Below are 21,915 nucleotides of genomic sequence, written 5' to 3'. Positions count from 1 at the left end.
AGGCATTTTTGTTTGCTAATGAGCTAGCATAACCATTTTTTAGCTGCTATTAGTGCAAAAGAAATATGATTAGATATGGACAATTGATTCAGAATACCTGACTTTTACTGTAAAAAGATCATGATGTGTATTTCTGACATTTAATTTAAGTGAAACGTCGAAAATCTTCCATGTTTTATTATATAATTGTAAGCTTTTCGTGTTGAAAAACTATCATGCAGTTGATAAATGGAATTTACTGATAACAAAGAGGTCAAAGCAATGAAATGTTCCTATGTTGTCATATCTACTCCATCAACAATGAAATATGACCTCGTGGTTCACTTCCTAACGGGTTCATACTTTTTGCAGGCCACTGTACCAGTTAACCCGAAGCCTTTCCTGAACAACCTGACAGGGAAGTCTGTTATTGTCAAACTAAAATGGGGTATGGAGTACAAAGGTAATATGTGCCCTTTTCTTATTTCCACTTCTATTATTTCCTTGTTTAGTGTATGTACTTTATTTCCCAGAACCCCCTTGTCTTCAGTAATGATGACTGACAATACTTTCATCCCCAGGGTACCTTGTTTCTGTGGACTCTTACATGAATCTGCAGGTATTACTTTTTTTGTTTTGCTACATTATTAAAGCTGTGATGGATCAGCATGTCAAAATTAAACATTATCAGTGCCTTCTGATGGATCAATATTTTTAATTTTGTTACTGTCTTTCCTACTGCTTGCAGCTTGCTGATACAGAGGAGTATATTGATGGACAATTCTCTGGAAACCTTGGAGATATACTGGTAAGGTAACAATTTATGATCACCTTTAACTTTGCTAGTGTGAATTAGTCCTGTACTAGAGGATATGCAGGGCCTTGAATCAGAACAACTCATATGGTTCGCATCTCCTCAAGGTTAAATATTTTCATACAGTTGAACAATAAATAACTTAGCACCACATATTTACCATCAACTTTAGCTTATAGCAACCCAGGGAGTAAACCATCCCATTGGGGAGAAACATCGAACACTTGGTACACCGTACATGTTGCTTAAGCCAATCTCGATATGTCCAGACTGTGAAACAACTATCGCCAGAGTAGAAGTTGGGGCAACAACGAAGTGTGCTAGGAACAGATGTAGAGGGATGGGAAGGCGAATACTTACCTGATGCAGTACCACCTCTGCAGGATCGTATGCATGAGCCACCACTGCTCTCAACCAAGCTGTAACGCCCCGGACACACCTGCCGGTGGTCGTTACTCCTGGCGGGATCTAGACTGGCCCCACAGATCAATACTAGTCTTTTCTGCGCACTTTGTCCTCACTCGTGCGCACCCGGGAGCAACTTCCCGGTCGGTCACCCATCCTGACACTACTCCAAGCTGAGCACGCTTAACTTTGGAGTTCTGTCCGAATGGGCTCCCAGAAAAGAAGGAATTCCTTATTGATATGAGTAGTCTATCATCCCTAATAAGTCAGGCCATCGCATACATCCCCACTCAGAGGAACCGACGTCCTCGTCGGGCCCCAGGAACGTTCCCTCTTGGCACATATGTCTGTGCATCCAGTCCGGTACATGTACCATGCCGTGTGTCACGACGGGTCACAAACGTCATGAACAACATGACCACGCACCTGTCCGCAAACATCCGTGTAACCGCGAGGGTCGGCTCTGATACCAACTTGTAATGCCCCGGACACACCCGCCGGTGGTCGTTACTCCTGGCGGGATCTAGACTGGCCCCACAGATCAATACTAGTCTTTTCTGCGCACTTTGTCCTCACTCGTGCGCACCCGGGAGCAACTTCCCGGTCGGTCACCCATCCTGACACTACTCCAAGCTGAGCACGCTTAACTTTGGAGTTCTGTCCGAATGGGCTCCCAGAAAAGAAGGAATTCCTTATTGATATGAGTAGTCTATCATCCCTAATAAGTCAGGCCATCGCATACATCCCCACTCAGAGGAACCGACGTCCTCGTCGGGCCCCAGGAACGTTCCCTCTTGGCACATATGTCTGTGCATCCAGTCCGGTACATGTACCATGCCGTGTGTCACGACGGGTCACAAACGTCATGAACAACATGACCACGCACCTGTCCGCAAACATCCGTGTAACCGCGAGGGTCGGCTCTGATACCAACTTGTAATGCCCCGGACACACCCGCCGGTGGTCGTTACTCCTGGCGGGATCTAGACTGGCCCCACAGATCAATACTAGTCTTTTCTGCGCACTTTGTCCTCACTCGTGCGCACCCGGGAGCAACTTCCCGGTCGGTCACCCATCCTGACACTACTCCAAGCTGAGCACGCTTAACTTTGGAGTTTTGTCCGAATGGGCTCCCAGAAAAGAAGGAATTCCTTATTGATATGAGTAGTCTATCATCCCTAATAAGCCAAGCCATCACACAAGCACCAAGCGAGGCCGTCGTCCCGGACGTACAATCATCCTGGCAGTGCGGCATCATGACCAGCACGGAGGCCAACGATACCGTCGAGCCAAAGAGCATGACCTAGGGCTAGTCTCGGTGGTGCCAGCGACGGCAAGAAGGCTATGAGATCGCGAGAATCTATAGCGAGACGTTGAGAGGAGCATAGAGGTGCGGTTGCTAAAGTAGATCACCATCATCGATAGTTGGATTTGGCAAGAGGGGTGCTGGGCGTGGTAATTGTGTGAACAGCGCCACCCCCTTGAGGTCTTGACCCAACACTTTCCAAAGCTTTTCCCTTCTACCCGCACGAAGGACATGAGGATGGGCAGGTGGGGAACTGGGGATACGGGAGAGATCATTGGGAGAAAGATCCCCTGCCTGACCAAAGGGCCCCAGCAGGCGAATGATCCAGTCAAAATCAACAGCACAATCAGAAAATTGTACACCCCAATTGAATGTGAGAGCACCAACCCCTAGGGAGCTTAAGTGGATTTGATACCTATGTACTTGATGAGCTATCCCTGCTAAGGCCTTGTACAATGCTAACTGCTTAGGGAAGTGCTTAGAAAAATAACCCGGGTTTTTTCTGAAGCACCAGTGCCTATTTTCACATGAGGGATGCCTAATTAAGCGTCTACCCTCTCCAAATAAGCACTGGTGCTTAAAGAAACACTGGTTTATTTTTTTAAACACCTTGCATTGTACAAGGCCTAAAGCATGCATCTACCACTATGTGTTCTAAATTTTACCGGAAGTACTGCACGTCCGACATTTAGAGTCCGATGCTTGTACAATATGCGATCGGACCATCTAGCTTAAACTAATAATGTGATGGATGGCTGATGGTAGGTGTCGTACAAAGATCGGACCAGAATTTCTCGTACGTATAGCAGCTCTCATGTTTTATTGTCACTTGATGAAATAGAATCATTGTGTGTATTCAGTTCACGGAAATTACATGCCGATAATGGCTGATTCCATATTTGATGTCTGCACTTGCATCATATATTCCTTGATCAAATTGTGACATTTGGTACCTAGTTGTCCCTCATGGTGTGTTCTTTCCTTGGTCAACAGGTGCAACAATGTTATGTATATGCGTGGCGTTCCAGAGGATATCGAGATAGAGGATGCAGCATGAGAAGACATGGACCGCTGTCACGCGTAGATATCTGACATGAACGTGCCAATCTAGCCCTGTTTCAGATGTAGTCTCTATTGATGCAGGATGTACGATTTACCTGCTCCCGTGCTATCTACATGTTTGGTTGTACTGGTGACCAGATTTTTCAGTTTTCAATCGTCTGGATGGTGCTATCGTCCTTGCTGAGTGTTAGAAGTACTGAATTTCTTGAGCAATTCTATTTTGGGGTGCCGGGTTTTGGAAACTATATGCCGAATTGACCCTCCGTTCCTACCTCACTCATTTCGTTTGAGGTATATCATTTCTTCATCCATAGCCACTTTGGTATTACAGACAAACGATCTGATGAGGTTATTATTCAAAGCAAACGTCCGCATTGTCAATTTGTTGGGTGTTTGGTTTGAGCCAATAGATAGTCCATTCCATGTTTGGGACAACATGCCAAACTAGAGCAGGATTTCAGTAGTACAGGGTTCTACTTGCACCATTCCATGTTTGGCTTGAGAAATGTAGGGCCACGCTTGGGATGGTTGTAAAATAATACGAAGGTGTTCTGATTACAGGTGTAACTTACCGGCTAATAAGTAATTTCAGGTCGGAAACAAAACGACCGACCGAGGCATGTATTCTTTATGTAGGTATTTAAAAACCAAAACGTCGATCCAAACAGGGCACACCGTCGGGTCTCCCTGCGTGTCTATGTTATTATGTTGGCATAGGTTACATCATGTGTCTAACCACACATATATAAGAGGCTAAGGATACAAGTGTCCTATTAGGACACGATGCCATATCCTATCTACACACCATACGACTCGGTAGCGATCCGACCTCAAACGGTCAAATCTCTGTGTATAAGTGTCATCCCTGGATCGGTAATGCTGACACACACAGTATTTGAAGGATTTATAATAGAGTAGCAATCACACACTTATTACATCGAATATCTCAAAAAAGAACTTATTACAATAAGTATGGCTTAAGGCCATCTAGGTAAGATAATAGCGGAAGGCTTGGAAGATAAAGTGAGTCCATCAATTCCAACGGCATAGCTGAGTGCACGACAAACGACCTAGCACACCTTATTATTCGTCTGAAAAGTATGCAACATGATATGTTGCAGCCCGAAAACTGGTCAGCACATAGAATATGCTGGCAAAATAACACAGTAGAGCAATGAACAAGTAAATGCTATCACTACATGCATATATGGCTAGTGGAGGCTCTATGGTTTAATGTTTTTCCGAAAAGCTAATTTTTCCCTACAACAAAGAATATATTTTATTTAACTATCACGGTAGTTGAAAATCATTGAGAATGGTAAGACCCCATCTCAATCCTAATTAAGAGTAATTAACATCCCAACAAATTAATTTAGAATTATGAGATCCACATGATAATTCAAGAATCAGATACTCAAGATGTCCATAACCGGGGACACGACTAATCATGATGAAAGCACAAGTGCTCCCTAGGTGGTTTTGGTAATTAATGTCAACATATCTCTTGTTGGACTAACACTTTTACCTAGTATGTTTCAGATAAGTTCAACAATGAAGTGGCATGGACTAGAGGATGTGGAACCCCTTCAAAATGCTAAGGACAAAGGATTGGCTCAAGCTCCAAGCTCAAGACTCTACATTTTCTATTTTAGTGATCCAAGATCACATTGAGTCTATAGGAAAGCCAATACTATTAAGAAGGGATGAGGTGTAGCTTAATGGCTTGCTTGCTCGAAATGCTTAGTGATATGCTCCAAAGCCCTCAACCACTTTCTCACTTCCAAATATGTCCCACACCAAATATCCAACTCGGCCCCACCAATTCTTTCTATCTGGAGCCACCGAGTTCAGTTGACATAGCCACTGCCAGAAACCCTAATCAGTTCGTTCTCACCGATGGGATCTCGGTCTCACCGAGACGGGCTTGCAAACTCTCTGTTACCTATTGCAATAGTTTCAGTCCCACCGAGATATGCAATCGGCCCACCGAGTTTGCTTAGCCAACTCTCTGTTTCGCTTATTACCCAAATCGGTCTCACCGAGTTTGAGTAATCGGTCAAACCGAGTTTTGGATTTACCCTAACCCTAGCACATTGGTCCCACTGAGTTGATCCAGTCGGTCCCACTGAAGCACCTAATGGTCACTAGATTTGCTGAATCGGTCCGACCGAGTTTATCAATTCGGTTCCACCGAGATTGGCAAGTTGTGTGTAACGGTTAGATTTTGTGTGGAGGCTATATATACCCCTCCACCACCTATTCATTCATGGAGAGAGCCATCAGAACAAACCTACACTTCCAACCTACTTTTTCTGAGAGAGAACCACCTACACTTGTGTTGAGGCCAAGATATTTCAATCTTACCATATGAATCTTGATCTCTAGCCTTCCCCAAGTTGCTTTCCACTCAAATCTTCTTTCCACCAAATCCATATCCTGTGAGAGAGAGTTGAGTGTTGGGGAGACTATCATTTGAAGCACAAGAGCAAGGAGTTCATCATCAACACACCATTTGTTACTTCTTGGAGAGTGGTGTCTCCTAGATTAGCTAGGTGTCACTTGGGAGCCTCCGACAAGATTGTGGAGTTGAACCAAGGAGTTTGTAAGGGCAAGGAGATCGCCTACTTCGTGAAGATCTACCGCTAGTGAGGCAAGTCCTTCGTGGGCGACGGTCATGGTGGGATAGACAAGGTTGCTTCTTCGTGGACCCTTTGTGGGTAGAGCCCTCCGTGGACTCGCGCAGCCATTACACTTCGTGGGTTGAAGTCTCCATCAACGTGGATGTACGATAGCACCACCTATCGGAACCACGTCTCAAAAATCTCCGTGTCTCCAAATTAAACTTGTGCTTGACTTGCTTGATATACTCTTTGCATGCTTGCTTGATATGTATTGTGTTTGTTAAACTTGTGCCAAAACTCCACTTCAACTTAATGAAATTAAAAACTGCAACTTTTAGCACTTAGTGTCTAATCACCCCCCTCCAGACACCTCTTCTCGATCCTTTCAATTGGTATCAGAGCTTTGGTCTCCATTGCCTTGGTTTAAACACCATTGGAGGAAGATGGATGAGTCTACTTTGGGGAGTCTTAGACATAGAGTGCCTATACTTGATGGAGAGTATTTTCATGAGTGGAAAATGAAATGCTTGAGATTTTCAATGAATATCATTTGAACAAGTACATTACTAGCCCTTGTGCACCTCATGTTGATCCTTTGCATCCTACCCTTGATGAGTCTATTGACATGATCCGCAACCTTAGAACTGTTAATCTTATCACTAGAGGCTTGCCTAGAAACTTGATTGAATGTTTGCCTACTCTTGATTGTGCCTACACTATATGGAGATTTCTTGAGGAACGCTTTCCAAATTATTCCTTAAAAAATCTAGATGAAATTCTCCATAAGTCTATTGCCTTGATTAGATGAGTTCCAATGATCCCAAATTTGGTGACTGCTTATTTGAGCTTACTAATCTTACGAGTGCCAAAGGAGATGTTGGAATCATTAGCAATATCATTTCCAAAGCTATTAGAATTCATAAAGATAACCATAGAAATGATCATTTATCTAATGAATTACCCTCTCCAGGAATTGATCAATCACAAGATGATGTTGAACATGGATACTATGATGAGGATGATGATGACAGTGACTATGATCTTGATGATGCAATGAGACACTTTGGTCTTATGGCAAATCTTCGCGGCTACATGGCTGGAGGAAAGGAATGGGTTCTTGATAGTGGATGTACTGATCATATGACCAGAGATAAAGATATGTTCTGTGAGCTTGCTGAAAACGACGACCCTCGAAAGTATGTCACCTTTGGTGATAACTCAAAGGGTAAGGTGGTTGGCCTAGGTAAGGTGGCCATCTCACATGATAGATCCATACAAAATGTCATGCTCGTTGAATCCCTTGGCTACAATTTACTTTCAGTATCTTACTTCCCAATTTCGGTTTCAATGTCCTATTTACTTAAGTAGATTGCCAAGTGTTTCATAGAGATAATCATAAAATAGTCTTTACCGGTACACGCAGAGGTGATCTTTACATTGCAGATTTCACTAAAAAGGCTCAACCTAGAACTTGCTTAATTGCTAAATCTTCTAAAGGTTGGTTATGGCATAGACGATTAGGTCATGTTGGTATGCGAAACCTTGACAAGCTTATTAAAGGAAATCATATCCTTGGCATCAACGATGTCATATTTGATAAGGATAGACTTTGCAGTGCTTGTCAAGCAGGTAAATAGGTTGGAGGAAGGCATCCCGTGAAGAACATCATGACCACAAGGAGGCCACTCGAGCTACTTCACATGGATCTTTTTGGTCCTAACGCTTACAAAAGTCTCGGTGGAAATGTTTTTGGTCTAGTTATAGTTGATGATTTTTCAAGATTTACGTGGGTGTTCTTTCTCGATGATAAATCGCAGGTCCAAAAGATCTTCAAAAACAGTTTGAAGTGAAAATCAAGAAGGTTCGCAGCGACAACATAACGGAGTTCAAGAACGCAAATGTGGACACCTTTCTTGACGAAGAAGGGATTTCACATGAGTTCTCGGCTACGTACACACCTCAACAGAATGGAGTTGTTGAGAGGAAGAACCGGACACTCATCAAAATGGTGAGAACGATGCTTGATGAGTACAAGACGCCAAAGCACTTTTGGGCGGAAGCGGTTGAGACAGCTTGTCATGCAACAAATCGCTTGTATCTTCACAAGCTACTCGGCAAGACGGCATACGAGCTCCTCACCGGTAACAAACCACAAGTTGGATACTTTCGAGTATTCGCCTCAAAGTGCTACATTCTTGATAAGCATCGTCGTTCTAAATTTGCTCCTAAGTCTCATGAAGGTTTCCTACTTGGTTATGGCTCAAACTCTCACACATACTGTGTCTACAATAATTTCACCCGAAAGGTTGAAGAGACGGTAGATGTGAAGTTTGATGAATCTAACGGCTCACAAGTAGAGCAATTGACAATTGATGTAGGAGACAAAGACCCTTCGGAAGCAATCCAAGACTTTTCTATTGGCAAGATTCGTCCAACGGAGGTGAAGGAGAGTACCTCATCTGTCCAAGTGGAAGCTTCTACCTCACGACAAGGTGAACCAAGAGTTGATACGGAAGCATCCACAAGTGGGACACACCAAGATGAAGAAAACGAGGAAGTGCACCAAGATGAACGCCAACAACCTCCTTCTCCACCACGACAAGAGAACGACAACGTCAACAACGAAGAAGGCCAAGAAGTAGAACAAGATTAAGAAGATGTTCAACCAAGATCCAAGAAAAAGCTTTCACGAATTCGAGCAAGAATTGCTAAAGACCATCCCGTCGAGCAAATCTACAATGATATCCAAACCGGGAGAATCACTCGCTCGAAAACTCGTTTAGCTAACTTTTGTGAACACTATTCATTCATCTCTAGCATTGAACCTATGAAGGTTGAAGAAGCTTTGGAAGATCCGGATTGGATAAATGCCATGCATGAAGAGCTACACAACATTGAGAGAAATCAAGTTTGGACATTAGTTGAGAAGCACGACAACAACCACAACATCATCGGTACCAAATGGGTGTTTCGCAACAAGCAAGATGAAGATGGACAAGCAGTTCGCAACAAAGCATGTCTCGTCACCCAAGGCTACACTCAAGTCGAAGGTATGGACTATGGTGAGACATATGCCCCCTTTGCTAGACTTGAGTCCATTCGCATCTTACTTGCCTATGCTAATCATCATGATATCACCTTGTACCAAATGGACATTAAAAGTGCTTTTCTGAATGGTGAAACAGAGGAGGAAGTTTATCTTAAGCAACCTCCCAGATTTGTCAATCCTAAGAAACCTAATCATGTTTACAAACTTCACAAAGCTCTTTATGGTCTTAAACAAGCTCCTAGAGCATGGTATAAATGCTTGACCAAGTTCCTTATTGAAAAAGGCTTTGAAATTGGAAAAATAGATTCTACTCCTTTTACTAAAAGGGTTAATGGAGAACTATTTATGTGCCAAATTTATGTCGATGGTATTATATTTGGATCAACTAACCCTCATTTTAGTGAAAAGTTTGGAAAGCTAATGTCGGAGAAGTTTGAGATGTCGATGATGAGTGAACTCAAATTATTTCTTGGTTTGCAAATCAAGCAAACTAAGGAAGGTACCTTTGTCTCTCAGACTAAGTACACCAAGGACTTATTCAAGAAGTTCAATATGCAAGAATGCAAAGGTATGACTACACCCATGCCTACTAGTGGACATCTTGGTTTAACCAAAGATGGTGAACCGGTTGATCAAAAGGTTTATCGCTCTATGATTGGTCCATTGTTATATCTATGTGCTTCACGCCCCGATATTATGCTAAGTGTGTGCATGTGTGCACAATATCAAGCCGCTCCTAAAGAATGTCATCTTAAGGCCGTGAAAAGGATAGTGAGATACTTAATCCATACACCAAATTTTGGCATTTGGTATCCAAAGAGGGCCTCCTTTGATATTGTTGGCTACTCCGACTCGGACTATGCCGGTGACAAGGTTGATAGAAAGTCCACTTCGGGTACTTGTCAATTTCTTGGTAGATCTCTTGTGTCTTGGTCTTCCAAGAAACAAAACTCGGTATCCTTATCCACTGCCGAAGCGGAATACATTGCCGCTTGATCATCTTGTGCTCAATTACTTTGGATGACCCGAACTCTTAAAGATTATGGGATATCTGTGAAACATGTTCCGTTACTTTGTGACAATGAAAGTGCTATTAAGATTGCTCACAATCCCGTGCAACATTCTCGAACTAAGCATATTGAAGTTCGTCAACATTTCATTCGAGATCATGTTGCCAAAGGGGACATTAATCTTAAGCATGTTCGCACCAAAAAGCAGTTAGCTGATATATTCATGAAACCACTTGATGAGAAAGTGTTTTCCAGGTTAAGAGGTGAATTGAACATCATTGGTGCTTCAAACTTGGAGTAGGAACTCCATTTGATACATGCAAGGCATGAGCCTATGACTGATCCTTGATATTTCTCTTATGTTGACTATCTTAAGTCTTGGATATATTTGCACCTTGCATGTTATATCACCCGTGTAGGTACTTGGATGAATCTAAATCTATGAAATTGCAACTCACTCATATCTTGAGCAATTTCTATATCACCAAGTCTCTACACACTGGTGGATGAAGACAAGGAAGCACACAACCATTCAAACATATCCCTTGACAAATTTTATGTTGAGTTTCATGATTGTCATTTTGGATATACAAGTGCTCTTCTGCTACCTCTTGAGCATTGCGTTGGATTTCCCCAAAGAGGAAAGGATGATGCAGCAAAGTAGTGTAAGTATTTCCCTTAGTTTTTGAGAACCAAGGTATCAATCCAGTAGGAGGTTGTGCGCGCGTCCCCTAGTACCTAAACAAAGCAAATAACTCCTCGCAACCAACGCGATAAGGGGTTGTCAATCCCTTCACGGTCACTTACGAGAGTGAGATCTGATAGATATGATAAGATAATATTTTTGGTATTTTTGTGATAAAGATACAAAGTAAAATAAAGGCAAAGAAAATAACTAAGTATTGGAAGATTAATATGATGAAGATAGACCCGGGGGCCATAGGTTTCACTAGTGGCTTCTCTCAAGAGCATAAGTATTTTACGGTGGGTGAACAAATTACTGTTGAGCAATTGACAGAATTCAGCATAGTTATGAGAATATCTAGGTATGATCATGTATATAGGCATCACGTCCGAGAGAAGTAGACCGACTCCTTCCTGCATCTACTACTATTACTCCACTCATTGACCGCTATCCAGCATGCATCTAGAGTATTAAGTTCATGAAAACAGAGTAACGCCTTAAGCAAGATGACATGATGTAGAGGGATAAATTCATGCAATATGATAAAAAACCACATCTTGTTATCCTCGATGGCAACAATACAATACGTGCCTTGCTGCCCCTACTGTCACTAGGAAAGGACACCGCAAGATTGAACCCAAAGCTAAGCACTTCTCCCATTGCAAGAAAGATCAATCTAGTAGGCCAAACCAAACTGATAATTCGAAGAGACTTGCAAAGATAACCAATCATACATAAAAGAATTCAGAGAAGATTCAAATATTGTTCATAGATAGACTTGATCATAAACCCACAATTCATCGGTCTCAACAAACACACTACAAAAAGAAGATTACATCGGATAGATCTCCACAAGAGAGGGGGAGAACATTATATTGAGATCCAAAAAGAGAGAAGAAGCCATCTAGCTAATAACTATGGACCCGAAGGTCTGAGGTAAACTACTCACACTTCATCGGAGAGGCTATGGTGTTAATGTAGAAGCCCTCCGTGATGGATACACCCTCCGGCAAAGCTCCGGAATAGGCCCCAAGATGAGATCTCGTGGATACAGAAAGTTACGGCGGTGGAATTAGGGTTTTGGCTCCGTATCTGATCATTTGGGGGTACATAGGTATATATAGGAGGAAGGAGTACATCGGTGGAGCAACAGGGGACCCATGAGGGTGGAGGGCGCGCCTGGGGGGTAGGCGCGCCCCCTACCTTGTGGTCTCCTCCTTTGTTTCTTGAAGTAGGGTCCAAGTCTCCTGTATCATGTTCGGTGAGAAAATCACGTTCCCGAAGGTTTCATTGCGTTTGGACTTCGTTTGATATTCCTTTTCTTCGAAACCCTAAAATAGGGGAAAAACAGCAATTCTGGGCTGGGCCTCCGGTTAATAGGTTAGTCCCAAAAATAATATAAAAGTGAATAATAAAGCCGAATAATGTCCAAAACAGTAGATAATATAGTATGGAGCAATCAAAAATTATAGATACGTTGGAGACATATCAAGGATCCCCAAGCTTAATTCCTGCTCGTCCTCGAGTAGGTAAATGAAAAAAACAGAATTTTTGATGCGGAGTGCTACTTGGCATAATTTCAATGTAATTCTTCTTAATTGTGGCATGAATATTCAGATCCGAAAGATTCAAGATAAAAGTTCATATTGACATAAAAATAATAATACTTCAAGCATACTAACTAAGCAATTATGTCTTCTCAAAATAACATGGCCAAAGAAAGTTCATCCCTACAAAATCATATAGTTTAATCATGCTTCATTTTCGTCACACAAGAATACTCTCATCATGCACAACCCCGATGACAAGCCAAGAAATTGTTTCATACTTTAGCAATCTAAAACCTATAAACTTTCACGCAATATATGAGCGCGAGCCATGGACATAGCACTATGGGTGGAATAGAATATGATGATGGGGGTTATGTGAAAAAGACAAAAAGGGAGAAAGTCTCACATCAACGAGGCTAATCAATGGGCTATGGAGATGCCCATCGATTGATGTTAATGCAAGGAGTAGGGATTGCCATGCAACAGATGCACTAGAGCTATAAATGTATGAAAGCTCAACAAAAGAAACTAAGTGGGTGTGCATCCAACTTGCTTGCTCACGAAGACCTAGGGCACTTGAGGAGGCCCATTTTTGGAATATACAAGCCAAGTTCTATAATGAAAATTTCCCACTAGTTATATAAAAGTGACAAAACAAAAGACTCTCTATCATGAAGATTATGGTGCTACTTTGAAGCACAAGTGTGGCAAAGGATAGTAGCATTGTCCCTTCTCTCTTTTTCTCTCATTTTTTTATTTGGGCCTTCTCTTTTTTATGGCCTTTCTTATTTTTACATTCCTCACTTGGGACAATGCTCTAGAAAATGATGATCATCACACTTCTATTTATTTACAACTCAATGATTACAACTCGATACTAGAACAAAAGATGACGCTATATGAATGCCTCCGGCGGTGTACCGGGATATGCAATGAATCAAGAGTGACATGTATGAAAATTATGAATGGTGGCTTCGCCAAAAATACTATGTAAACTACATGATCATGCTAAGAAATATGACAATGATGAATGTGTCATGATAAACGGAATGGTGGAAAGTTGCATGGCAATATATCTTGGAATGGCTATAGAAATGCCATAATAGGTGAAGGAAATATGCCCTAGAGGCAATAATAAAGTTATTATTTATTTCCTTATATCATGATAAATGTTTATTATTCATGCTAGAATTGTATTAACCGGAAACATAATACATGTGTGAATACATAGACAAACAGAGTGTCACTAGTATGCCTCTACTTGACTAGCTCGTTAATCGAAGATGGTTATGTTTCCTAACCATAAACAAAAGAGTTGTTATTTGATTAACGGGATCACATCATTAGGAGAATTATGTGATTGACATGACCCATTCCATTAGCTTAGCACCCGATCGTTTAGTATGTTGCTATTGCTTTCTTCATGACTTATACATGTTCCTATGACTATGAGATTATGCAACTCCCGTTTGCCGGAGGAACACTTTGTGTGCTACCAAACGTCACAACATAACTGGGTGATTATAAAGGAGCTCTACAGGTGTCTCCAAAGGTACATGTTGGGTTGGCATATTTCGAGATTAGGATTTGTCACTCCGATTGTCGGAGAGGTATCTCTGGGCCCTCTCGGTAATGCACATCACATAAGCCTTGCAAGCATTGCAACTAATGAGTTAGTTGTGAGATGATGTATTACGGAACGAGTAAATAGACTTGCCGGTAACGAGATCGAACTAGGTATTAAGATACCGACGATTGAATCTCGGGAAAGTAACATACCGATGACAAAGGGAACAACGTATGTTGTTATGCGGTCTGACCGATAAAGATCTTCGTAGAATATGTAGGAGCCAATATGGGCATCCAGGTCCCGCTATTGGTTATTGACCGGAGACGTGTCTCGGTCATGTCTACATTGTTCTCGAACCATAGGGTCCGCATGCTTAAGGTTTCGATGACAGTTATATTATGAGTTTATAAGTTTTGATGTACCGAAGGAGTTCAGAGTCTCGGATGAGATCGGGGACATGACGAGGAGTCTCGAAATGGTCCAGATGTAAAGATCGATATATTGGACGACTATATTCGGACATCGGAAAGGTTCTGAGTGATTCGGGTATTTTTCGGAGTACCGGAGAGTTACGGGAATTCGCCGGGGAGTATATGGGCCTTATTGGGCCATACGGGAATAGAGGAGAGAGGCCAAAAGGAAGGAGGCCTGCGCCCCCCCTCTGGTCCGAATTGGACAAGGGGCGCAGCCCCCTTTTCCTTCTTCCTCTCCCCCTCTTTCCCCTTCTCCTACTCCAACAAGGAAGGAAGGAGTCCTACTGCCGGTGGGAGTAGGACTCCCCTTGGCGCGCTCCCTCCTAGGCCGGCCGCCCTCCCCCTTGCTCCTTTATATACGGGGGCAGGGGGCACCTCTAGACACACAAGTTGATCTTCGTGATCGTTCCTTAGCCGTGTGCGGTGCCCCCCTCCACCATATTCCACCTCGGTCATATTGTAGCGGTGCTTAGGCGAAGCCCTGCAACGGTAGAACATCAAGATCGTCACCATGCCGTTGTGCTGACGGAACTCCTCCTCGACGCTTTGCTGGATCGGAGCCCGGGGATCGTCATCGAGCTGAACGTGTGCCAAGAACTCGAAGGTGCCGGAGTAACGGTGCTTGGATCGGTCGGACCATGAAGACGTACGACTACATCAACCACGTTGTGCTAATGCGTCCGTTGTCGATCTACAAGGGTACGTAGATCACACTCTCCCCTCTCGTTGCTATGCATCACCATGATCTTGCGTGTGTGTAGGAATTTTTTTGAAATTACTACGAAACCCAACAGTGGCATCCGAGCCTAGGTTTTATGTGTTGATGTTATATGCACGAGTAGAACACAAGTGAGTTGTGGGCGATATAAGTCATACTGCTTACCAGCATGTCATACTTTGGTTCGGCGGTATTGTTGGACGAAGCGGCCCGGACCGACATTACGCGTACGCTTACGCGAGACCGGTTCTCCCGACGTGCTTTGCACAAAGGTGGCTAGCGGGTGACAGTTTCTCCAACTTTAGTTGAACCGAGTGTGGCTACGCCCGGTCCTTGCGAAGGTTAAAACAGCGCCAACTTGACAAACTATCGGTGTGGTTTTGTTGTGTAGGTAAGATTGGTTCTTGCTTAAGCCCGTAGCATCCACGTAAAACTTGCAACAACAAAGTAGAGGACGTCTAACTTGTTTTTGCAGGGCATGTTGTGATGTGATATGGTCAAGACATGATGCTAAATTTTATTGTATGAGATGATCATGTTTTCTAACCGAGTTATCGACAACTGGCAGGAGCCATATGGTTGTCGCTTTATTGTATGCAATGCAATCGCCCTGTAATGCTTTACTTTATCACTAAGCGGTAGCGATAGTCGTGGAAGCATAAGATTTGCGAGACGACAACGATGCTACGATGGAGATCAAGGTGTCGCGCCGGTGACGATGGTGATCATGACGGTGCTTTGAAGATGGAGATCACAAGCACAAGATGATGGTGGCCATATCATATCACTTATATTGATTGCATGTGATGTTTATCTTTTATGTATCTTATCTTGCTTTGATTGACGGTAGCATTATAAGATGATCTCTCACTAATTATCAAGAAGTGTTCTCCCTGATTATGCACCGTTGCGAAAGTTCTTCGTGCTGAGACACCACGTGATGATCGGGTGTGATAGGCTCTACGTTCAAATACAACGGGTGCAAAACAGTTGCACACGCAGAATACTCAGGTTATACTTGACGAGCCAAGCATATACAGATATGGCCTCGGAACATGGAGACCAAAAGGTCGAGCGTGAATCATATAGCAGATATGATCAACATAGCTATGTTTACCAATGAAACTACTCCATATCACGTGATGATCGGACATGGTTTAGTTGATTTGGATCACGTAATCACTTAGAGGATTAGAGGGATGTCTATCTAAGTGGGAGTTCTTAAGTAATATGATTAATTGAACTTAAATTTATCATGAACTTAGTCCTGGTAGTATTTTGCAAATTATGTTGTAGATCAATAGCTCAAGTTGTTGCTTCCCTGTGTTTATTTTGATATGTTCCTAGAGAAAATTGTGTTGAAAGATGTTAGTAGCAATGATGCGGATTGGATCCGTGATCTGAGGTTTATCCTCATTGCTGCACAGAAGAATTATGTCCTTGATGCACCGCTAGGTGACGGACCTATTGCAGGAGCAGATGCAGACGTTATGAACATTTGGCTAGCTCAATATGATGACTACTTGATAGTTTAGTGCACCATGCTTAATGGCTTAGAATCGGGACTTCAAAGACGTTTTGAACGTCATGGAGCATATGAGATGTTCCAGGAGTTGAAGTTAATATTTCAAGCAAATACCCGAGTTGAGAGATATGAAGTCTCCAACAAGTTCTATAGCTAAAAGATGAAGGAGAATCGCTCAACTAGTGAGCATGTGCTCAGATTGTCTGAGTACTACAATCGCTTGAATCAAGTGGGAGTTAATCTTCCAGATAAGATAGTGATTGACATAATTCTCTAGTCACCATCACCAAGTTAGTAGAACTTCATGATGAACTATGATATGCAAGGGATAACGGAAACTATTCCCAAGCTCTTCGTAATGCGGAAATTGACGAAGGTAGAAATCGAGAAAAACATCAAGTGTTGATGGTAGACAAGACCACTAGTTTCAAGAAAAGGGCAGAGGGAAGAAGGGGAACTTCAAGAAGAACAGCAAGCAAGTTGCTGCTCAAGTGAAGAAGCCCAAGTCTGGTGCTAAGCCTGAGACTAAGTGTTTCTACTGCAAAGGGACTGGTCACTAGAAGCGGAACTACCCCAAGTGATTGGCAGATAAGAAGGATGGCCAAGTGAACATAAGTATATTTGATATACATGTTATTGATGTGTACTTTACTAGTGTTTATAGCAACCCCTCAGTATTTGATACTAGTTCAGTTGCTAAGATTAGTAACTCGAAACAGGAGTTTCAGAATAAACAGAGACTAGTTAAGGGTGAAGTGATGATGTGTGTTGGAAGTGGTTCCAAGATTGATATGATCATCATCGCAGACTCCCTATACTTTCGAGATTAGTGTTGAACCTAAATAAGTGTTATTTGGTGTTTGCGTTGAGCATGAATATGATTTGATCATGTTTATTGCAATACGGTTATTCATTTAAGTTAGAGAACAATTGTTGTTCTGTTTACATGAATAAAACCTTCTATGGTCATACACACCAACGAAAATGGTTTGTTGGATCTCGATTGTAGTGATACACATATTCATAATATTGAAGCCAAAAGATGCAAAGTTAATAATGATAGTGCAACTTATTTGTAGCACTGCCGTTTAGGTCATATTGGTGTAAAGCGCATGAAGAAACTCCATGCTGATGGGATTTTGGAATCACTTGATTATGAATCACTTGATGCTTGCGAACCATGCCTCATGGGCAAGATGACTAAGACTCCGTTCTCCAGAGCGAGCAACTGACTTATTGGAAATAATACATACTGATGTATGCGGTCCGATGAGTGTTAAAGCTCACGGCAAGTATCGTTATTTTCTGAACTTCACAGATGATTTGAGCAGATATGGGTATATCTAATTGATGAGACATAAGTCTGAAACATTTGAAAAGTTCAAAGAATTTCAGAGTGAAGTGAAAAATCATCGTGACAAGAAAATAAAGTTTCTACGATCTGATCGCGGAGACAAATATTTGAGTTACGAGTTTGGTCTTCAATTAAAACAATGTGGAATAGTTTCACAAACTCATGCCACATGGAACACCTCAGCATAATGGTGTGTCCGAACGTCATAACCGTACTTTATTGGATATAGTGCAATCTATGATGTCTCTTACCGATCTACCACTATTGTTTTGGGGTTATGCATTAGAGACAGCTGCATTCATGTTAAAAGGGCACCATCTAAATCTGTTGAGACGACACCGTATGAACTGTGGTTTGGCAAGAAACCAAAGTTGTCATTTCTTAAAGTTTGGGGTTGCAATGCTTATGTGAAAAAGTTTCATCCTGATAAGCTCAAACCCAAATCGGAAAAGTGTGTCTTCATAGGATACCCAAAAAGTTACTGTTGGGTACACCTTCTATCACAGATCCGAAGGCAAGACATTCGTTGCTAAGAATGGATCCTTTCTAGAGAAGGAGGTTCTCTCGAAAGAAGTGAGTGGGAGGAAAGTAGAACTTGATAAGGTAATTGTACCTTCTCCCTTATTGGAAAGTAGTTCATCACAGAAATCTATTCCTGTGACTACTACACCAATTAGTGAGGAAGCTAATGATGATGATCATGTAACTTCAGATCAAGTAACTACCGAATCTCGTAGGTAAACCAGAGTGAGATCCGCACCAGAGTGGTACGGTAATCCTGTTTTGGAGGTCATGCTACTTGACCATGATGAACCTATGAACTATGAAGAAGCGATGGTGAGCCCAGATTCCGCAAAATGGCTTGAAGCCGTGAAATCTGAGATGGGATCCATGTATGAGAACAAAGTATGGACTTTGGTTGACTTGCCCACTGATCGGCAAGCAATTGAGAATAAATGGAGGAAGATGGACGCTGATAGTAGTGTTACTATCTACAAAGCTAGAATTGTCGCAAAAGGTTTTCGACAAGTTCAAAGTGTTGACTACGATGAGAGTTTCTCACTCGTATCTATGCTTAAGTCTGTCCGAATCATGTTAGCAATTGCCGCATTTTATGAAATCTGGCAAATGGATAAACAAAACTGCATTCCTTAATAGATTTATTAAAGAAGAGTTGTATATGATACAACCAGAAGGTTTTGTCAATTCTAAAGGTGCTAACAAAATATGCAAGCTCCAGCGATCCATCTATGGACTGGTGCAAGCATCTCGGAGTTGGAATATACGCTTTGATAAGTTGATCAAAGCATATAGTTTTATACAGACTTGCGATGAAGCCTGTATTTACAAGAAAGTGAGTGGGAGCACTACAGCATTTCTGATAAATATATGTGAATGACATATTGTTGATCGGAAATAATGTAGAATTAATCTGCAAAGCATAAAGGAGTGTTTTTAAAGAAGTTTTTCAAAGAAAGACCTTGGTGAAGCTGCTTACATATTAAGCATCAAAATCTATAGAGATAGATCAAGATGCTTGATAAGTTTTTTCAATGAGTACATACCTTGACAATATTTTGAAGTAGTTCAAAAATGGAACAGTCAAAGAAAGAGTTCTTGGCTGTGTTACAAGGTATGAAATTGAGTAAGACTCAAAGCCCGACCACGGCAGAAGATAGAAAGAGAATGAAAGTCATTCCCTATGCCTCAGCCATAGGTTCTATAAAGTATGCCATGATGTGTACCAGATCTATTGTATACCCTACACTGTGTTAAGCAAGGGAGTACAATAATGATCTAAGAGTAGATCACTGGACATTGGTCAAAATTATCCATAGTGGAATAAGGAAATATTTCTCGATTATGGAGGTGACAAAAGGTTCATCGTAAAAGTTACGTCGATGCAAGTTTTGACACAGATCTGGATGACTCTAAGTCTCGATCTAGATACATATTGAAAGTGGGAGCAATTAGCTAGAGTAGCTCCGTGCAGAGCATTGTAGACATAGAATTCGCAAAATACTTACGGATCTGTATGTGACAGACCCGTTGATTAAAATTATCTCACAAGCAAAACATGCTAACACCTTAGTACTCTTTGGGTGTTAATCACATAAATAATGTGAACTAGATTATTGACTCTAGTAAACCCTTTGGGTATAGGTCACATGACGATGTGAACTATGGGTGTTAATCACATGGTGATGTGAACTATTGATGTTAAATCACATGGCGATGTGATCTAGATTATTGACTCTAGTGCAAGTGGGAGACTGAAGGAAATATGCCCTAGAGGCAATAATAAAGTTATTATTTATTTCCTTATATCATGATAAATGTTTATTATTCATGCTAGAATTGTATTAACCAGAAACGTAATACATGTGTGAATACATAGACAAACAGAGTGTCACTAGTATGCCTCTACTTGACTAGCTCGTTAATCGAAGATGGTTATGTTTCCTAACCATAAACAAAAGAGTTGTTATTTGATTAACGGGATCACATCATTAGGAGAATGATGTGATTGACATGACCCATTCCATTAGCTTAGCACCCGATCGTTTAGTATGTTGCTATTGCTTTCTTCATGACTTATACATGTTCCTATGACTATGAGATTATGCAACTCCCGTTTGCCGGAGGAACACTTTGTGTGCTACCAAACGTCACAACGTAACTAGGTGATTATAAAGGAGCTCTACAAGTGTCTCCAAAGGTACATGTTGGGTTGGCGTATTTCGAGATTAGGATTTGTCACTCCGATTGTCGGAGAGGTATCTCTGGGCCCTCTCGGTAATGCACATCACATAAGCCTTGCAAGCATTGCAACTAATGAGTTAGTTGTGAGATGATGTATTACAGAACGAGTAAAGAGACTTGCCGGTAACGATATCGAACTAGGTATTAAGATACCGACGATCGAATCTCGGGCAAGTAACATACCGATGACAAAGGGAACAACGTATGTTGTTATGCGGTCTGACCGATAAAGATCTTCGTAGAATATGTAGGAGCCAATATGGGCATCCAGGTCCCGCTATTGGTTATTGACCGGAGACGTGTCTCGGTCATGTCTACATTGTTCTCGAACCATAGGGTCCGCACGCTTAAGGTTTCGATGACAGTTATATTATGAGTTTATGAGTTTTGATGTACCGAAGGAGTTCGGAGTCCCGGATGAGATCGGGGACATGACGAGGAGTCTCGAAATGGTCCAGATGTAAAGATCGATATATTGGACGACTATATTCGGACATCGGAAAGGTTCCGAGTGATTCGGGTATTTTTCGGAGTACCGGAGAGTTACGGGAATTCGCCGGGGAGTATATGGGCCTTATTGGGCCATACGGGAATAGAGGAGAGAGGCCAAAAGGAAGGAGGCCTGCGCCCCCCCTCTGGTCCGAATTGGACAAGGGGCGCAGCCCCCTTTTCCTTCTTCCTCTCCCCCTCTTTCCCCTTCTCCTACTCCAACAAGGAAGGAAGGAGTCCTACTCCCGGTGGGAGTAGGACTCCCCTTGGCGCGCCCCTTCCTAGGCCGGCCGCCCCTCCCCCTTGCTCCTTTATATACGGGGGCAGGGGGGCACCTCTAGACACACAAGTTGATCTTCGTGATCGTTCCTTAGCCGTGTGCGGTGCCCCCCTCCACCATATTCCACCTCGGTCATATTGTAGCGGTGCTTAGGCGAAGCCCTGCGACGGTAGAACATCAAGATCGTCACCACGCCGTCGTGCTGACGGAACTCCTCCCCGACGCTTTGCTGGATCAAAGCCCGGGGATCGTCATCGAGCTG

The 21,915-nt window shown here is 42.3% G+C and overlaps 1 protein-coding gene across 1 annotated transcript; it reads left to right on the top strand.

Annotated features, from left to right (window-relative positions):
- The first annotated feature begins 213 nt into the window (after positions 1–213).
- Positions 214–3,811, top strand: LOC125515748 (probable small nuclear ribonucleoprotein F). Its single transcript, XM_048681253.1, has 4 exons — positions 214–442; positions 561–598; positions 728–792; positions 3,498–3,811. The coding sequence occupies exons 1-4, from the start codon at positions 229–231 to the stop codon at positions 3,559–3,561; spliced, it is 381 nt and encodes a 126-aa protein (XP_048537210.1). The 5' UTR covers positions 214–228; the 3' UTR covers positions 3,562–3,811.
- Positions 3,812–21,915: the final 18,104 nt, after the last annotated feature.

Source organism: Triticum urartu, chromosome 6 (assembly GCF_003073215.2).
Source record: "Triticum urartu cultivar G1812 chromosome 6, Tu2.1, whole genome shotgun sequence".
In the NCBI taxonomy this organism is placed as follows: Eukaryota; Viridiplantae; Streptophyta; class Magnoliopsida; order Poales; family Poaceae; genus Triticum; species Triticum urartu.
The sequence above is the reverse complement of the archived record's forward strand: the minus strand, read 5'-3'. Positions and strand labels throughout refer to the sequence as shown.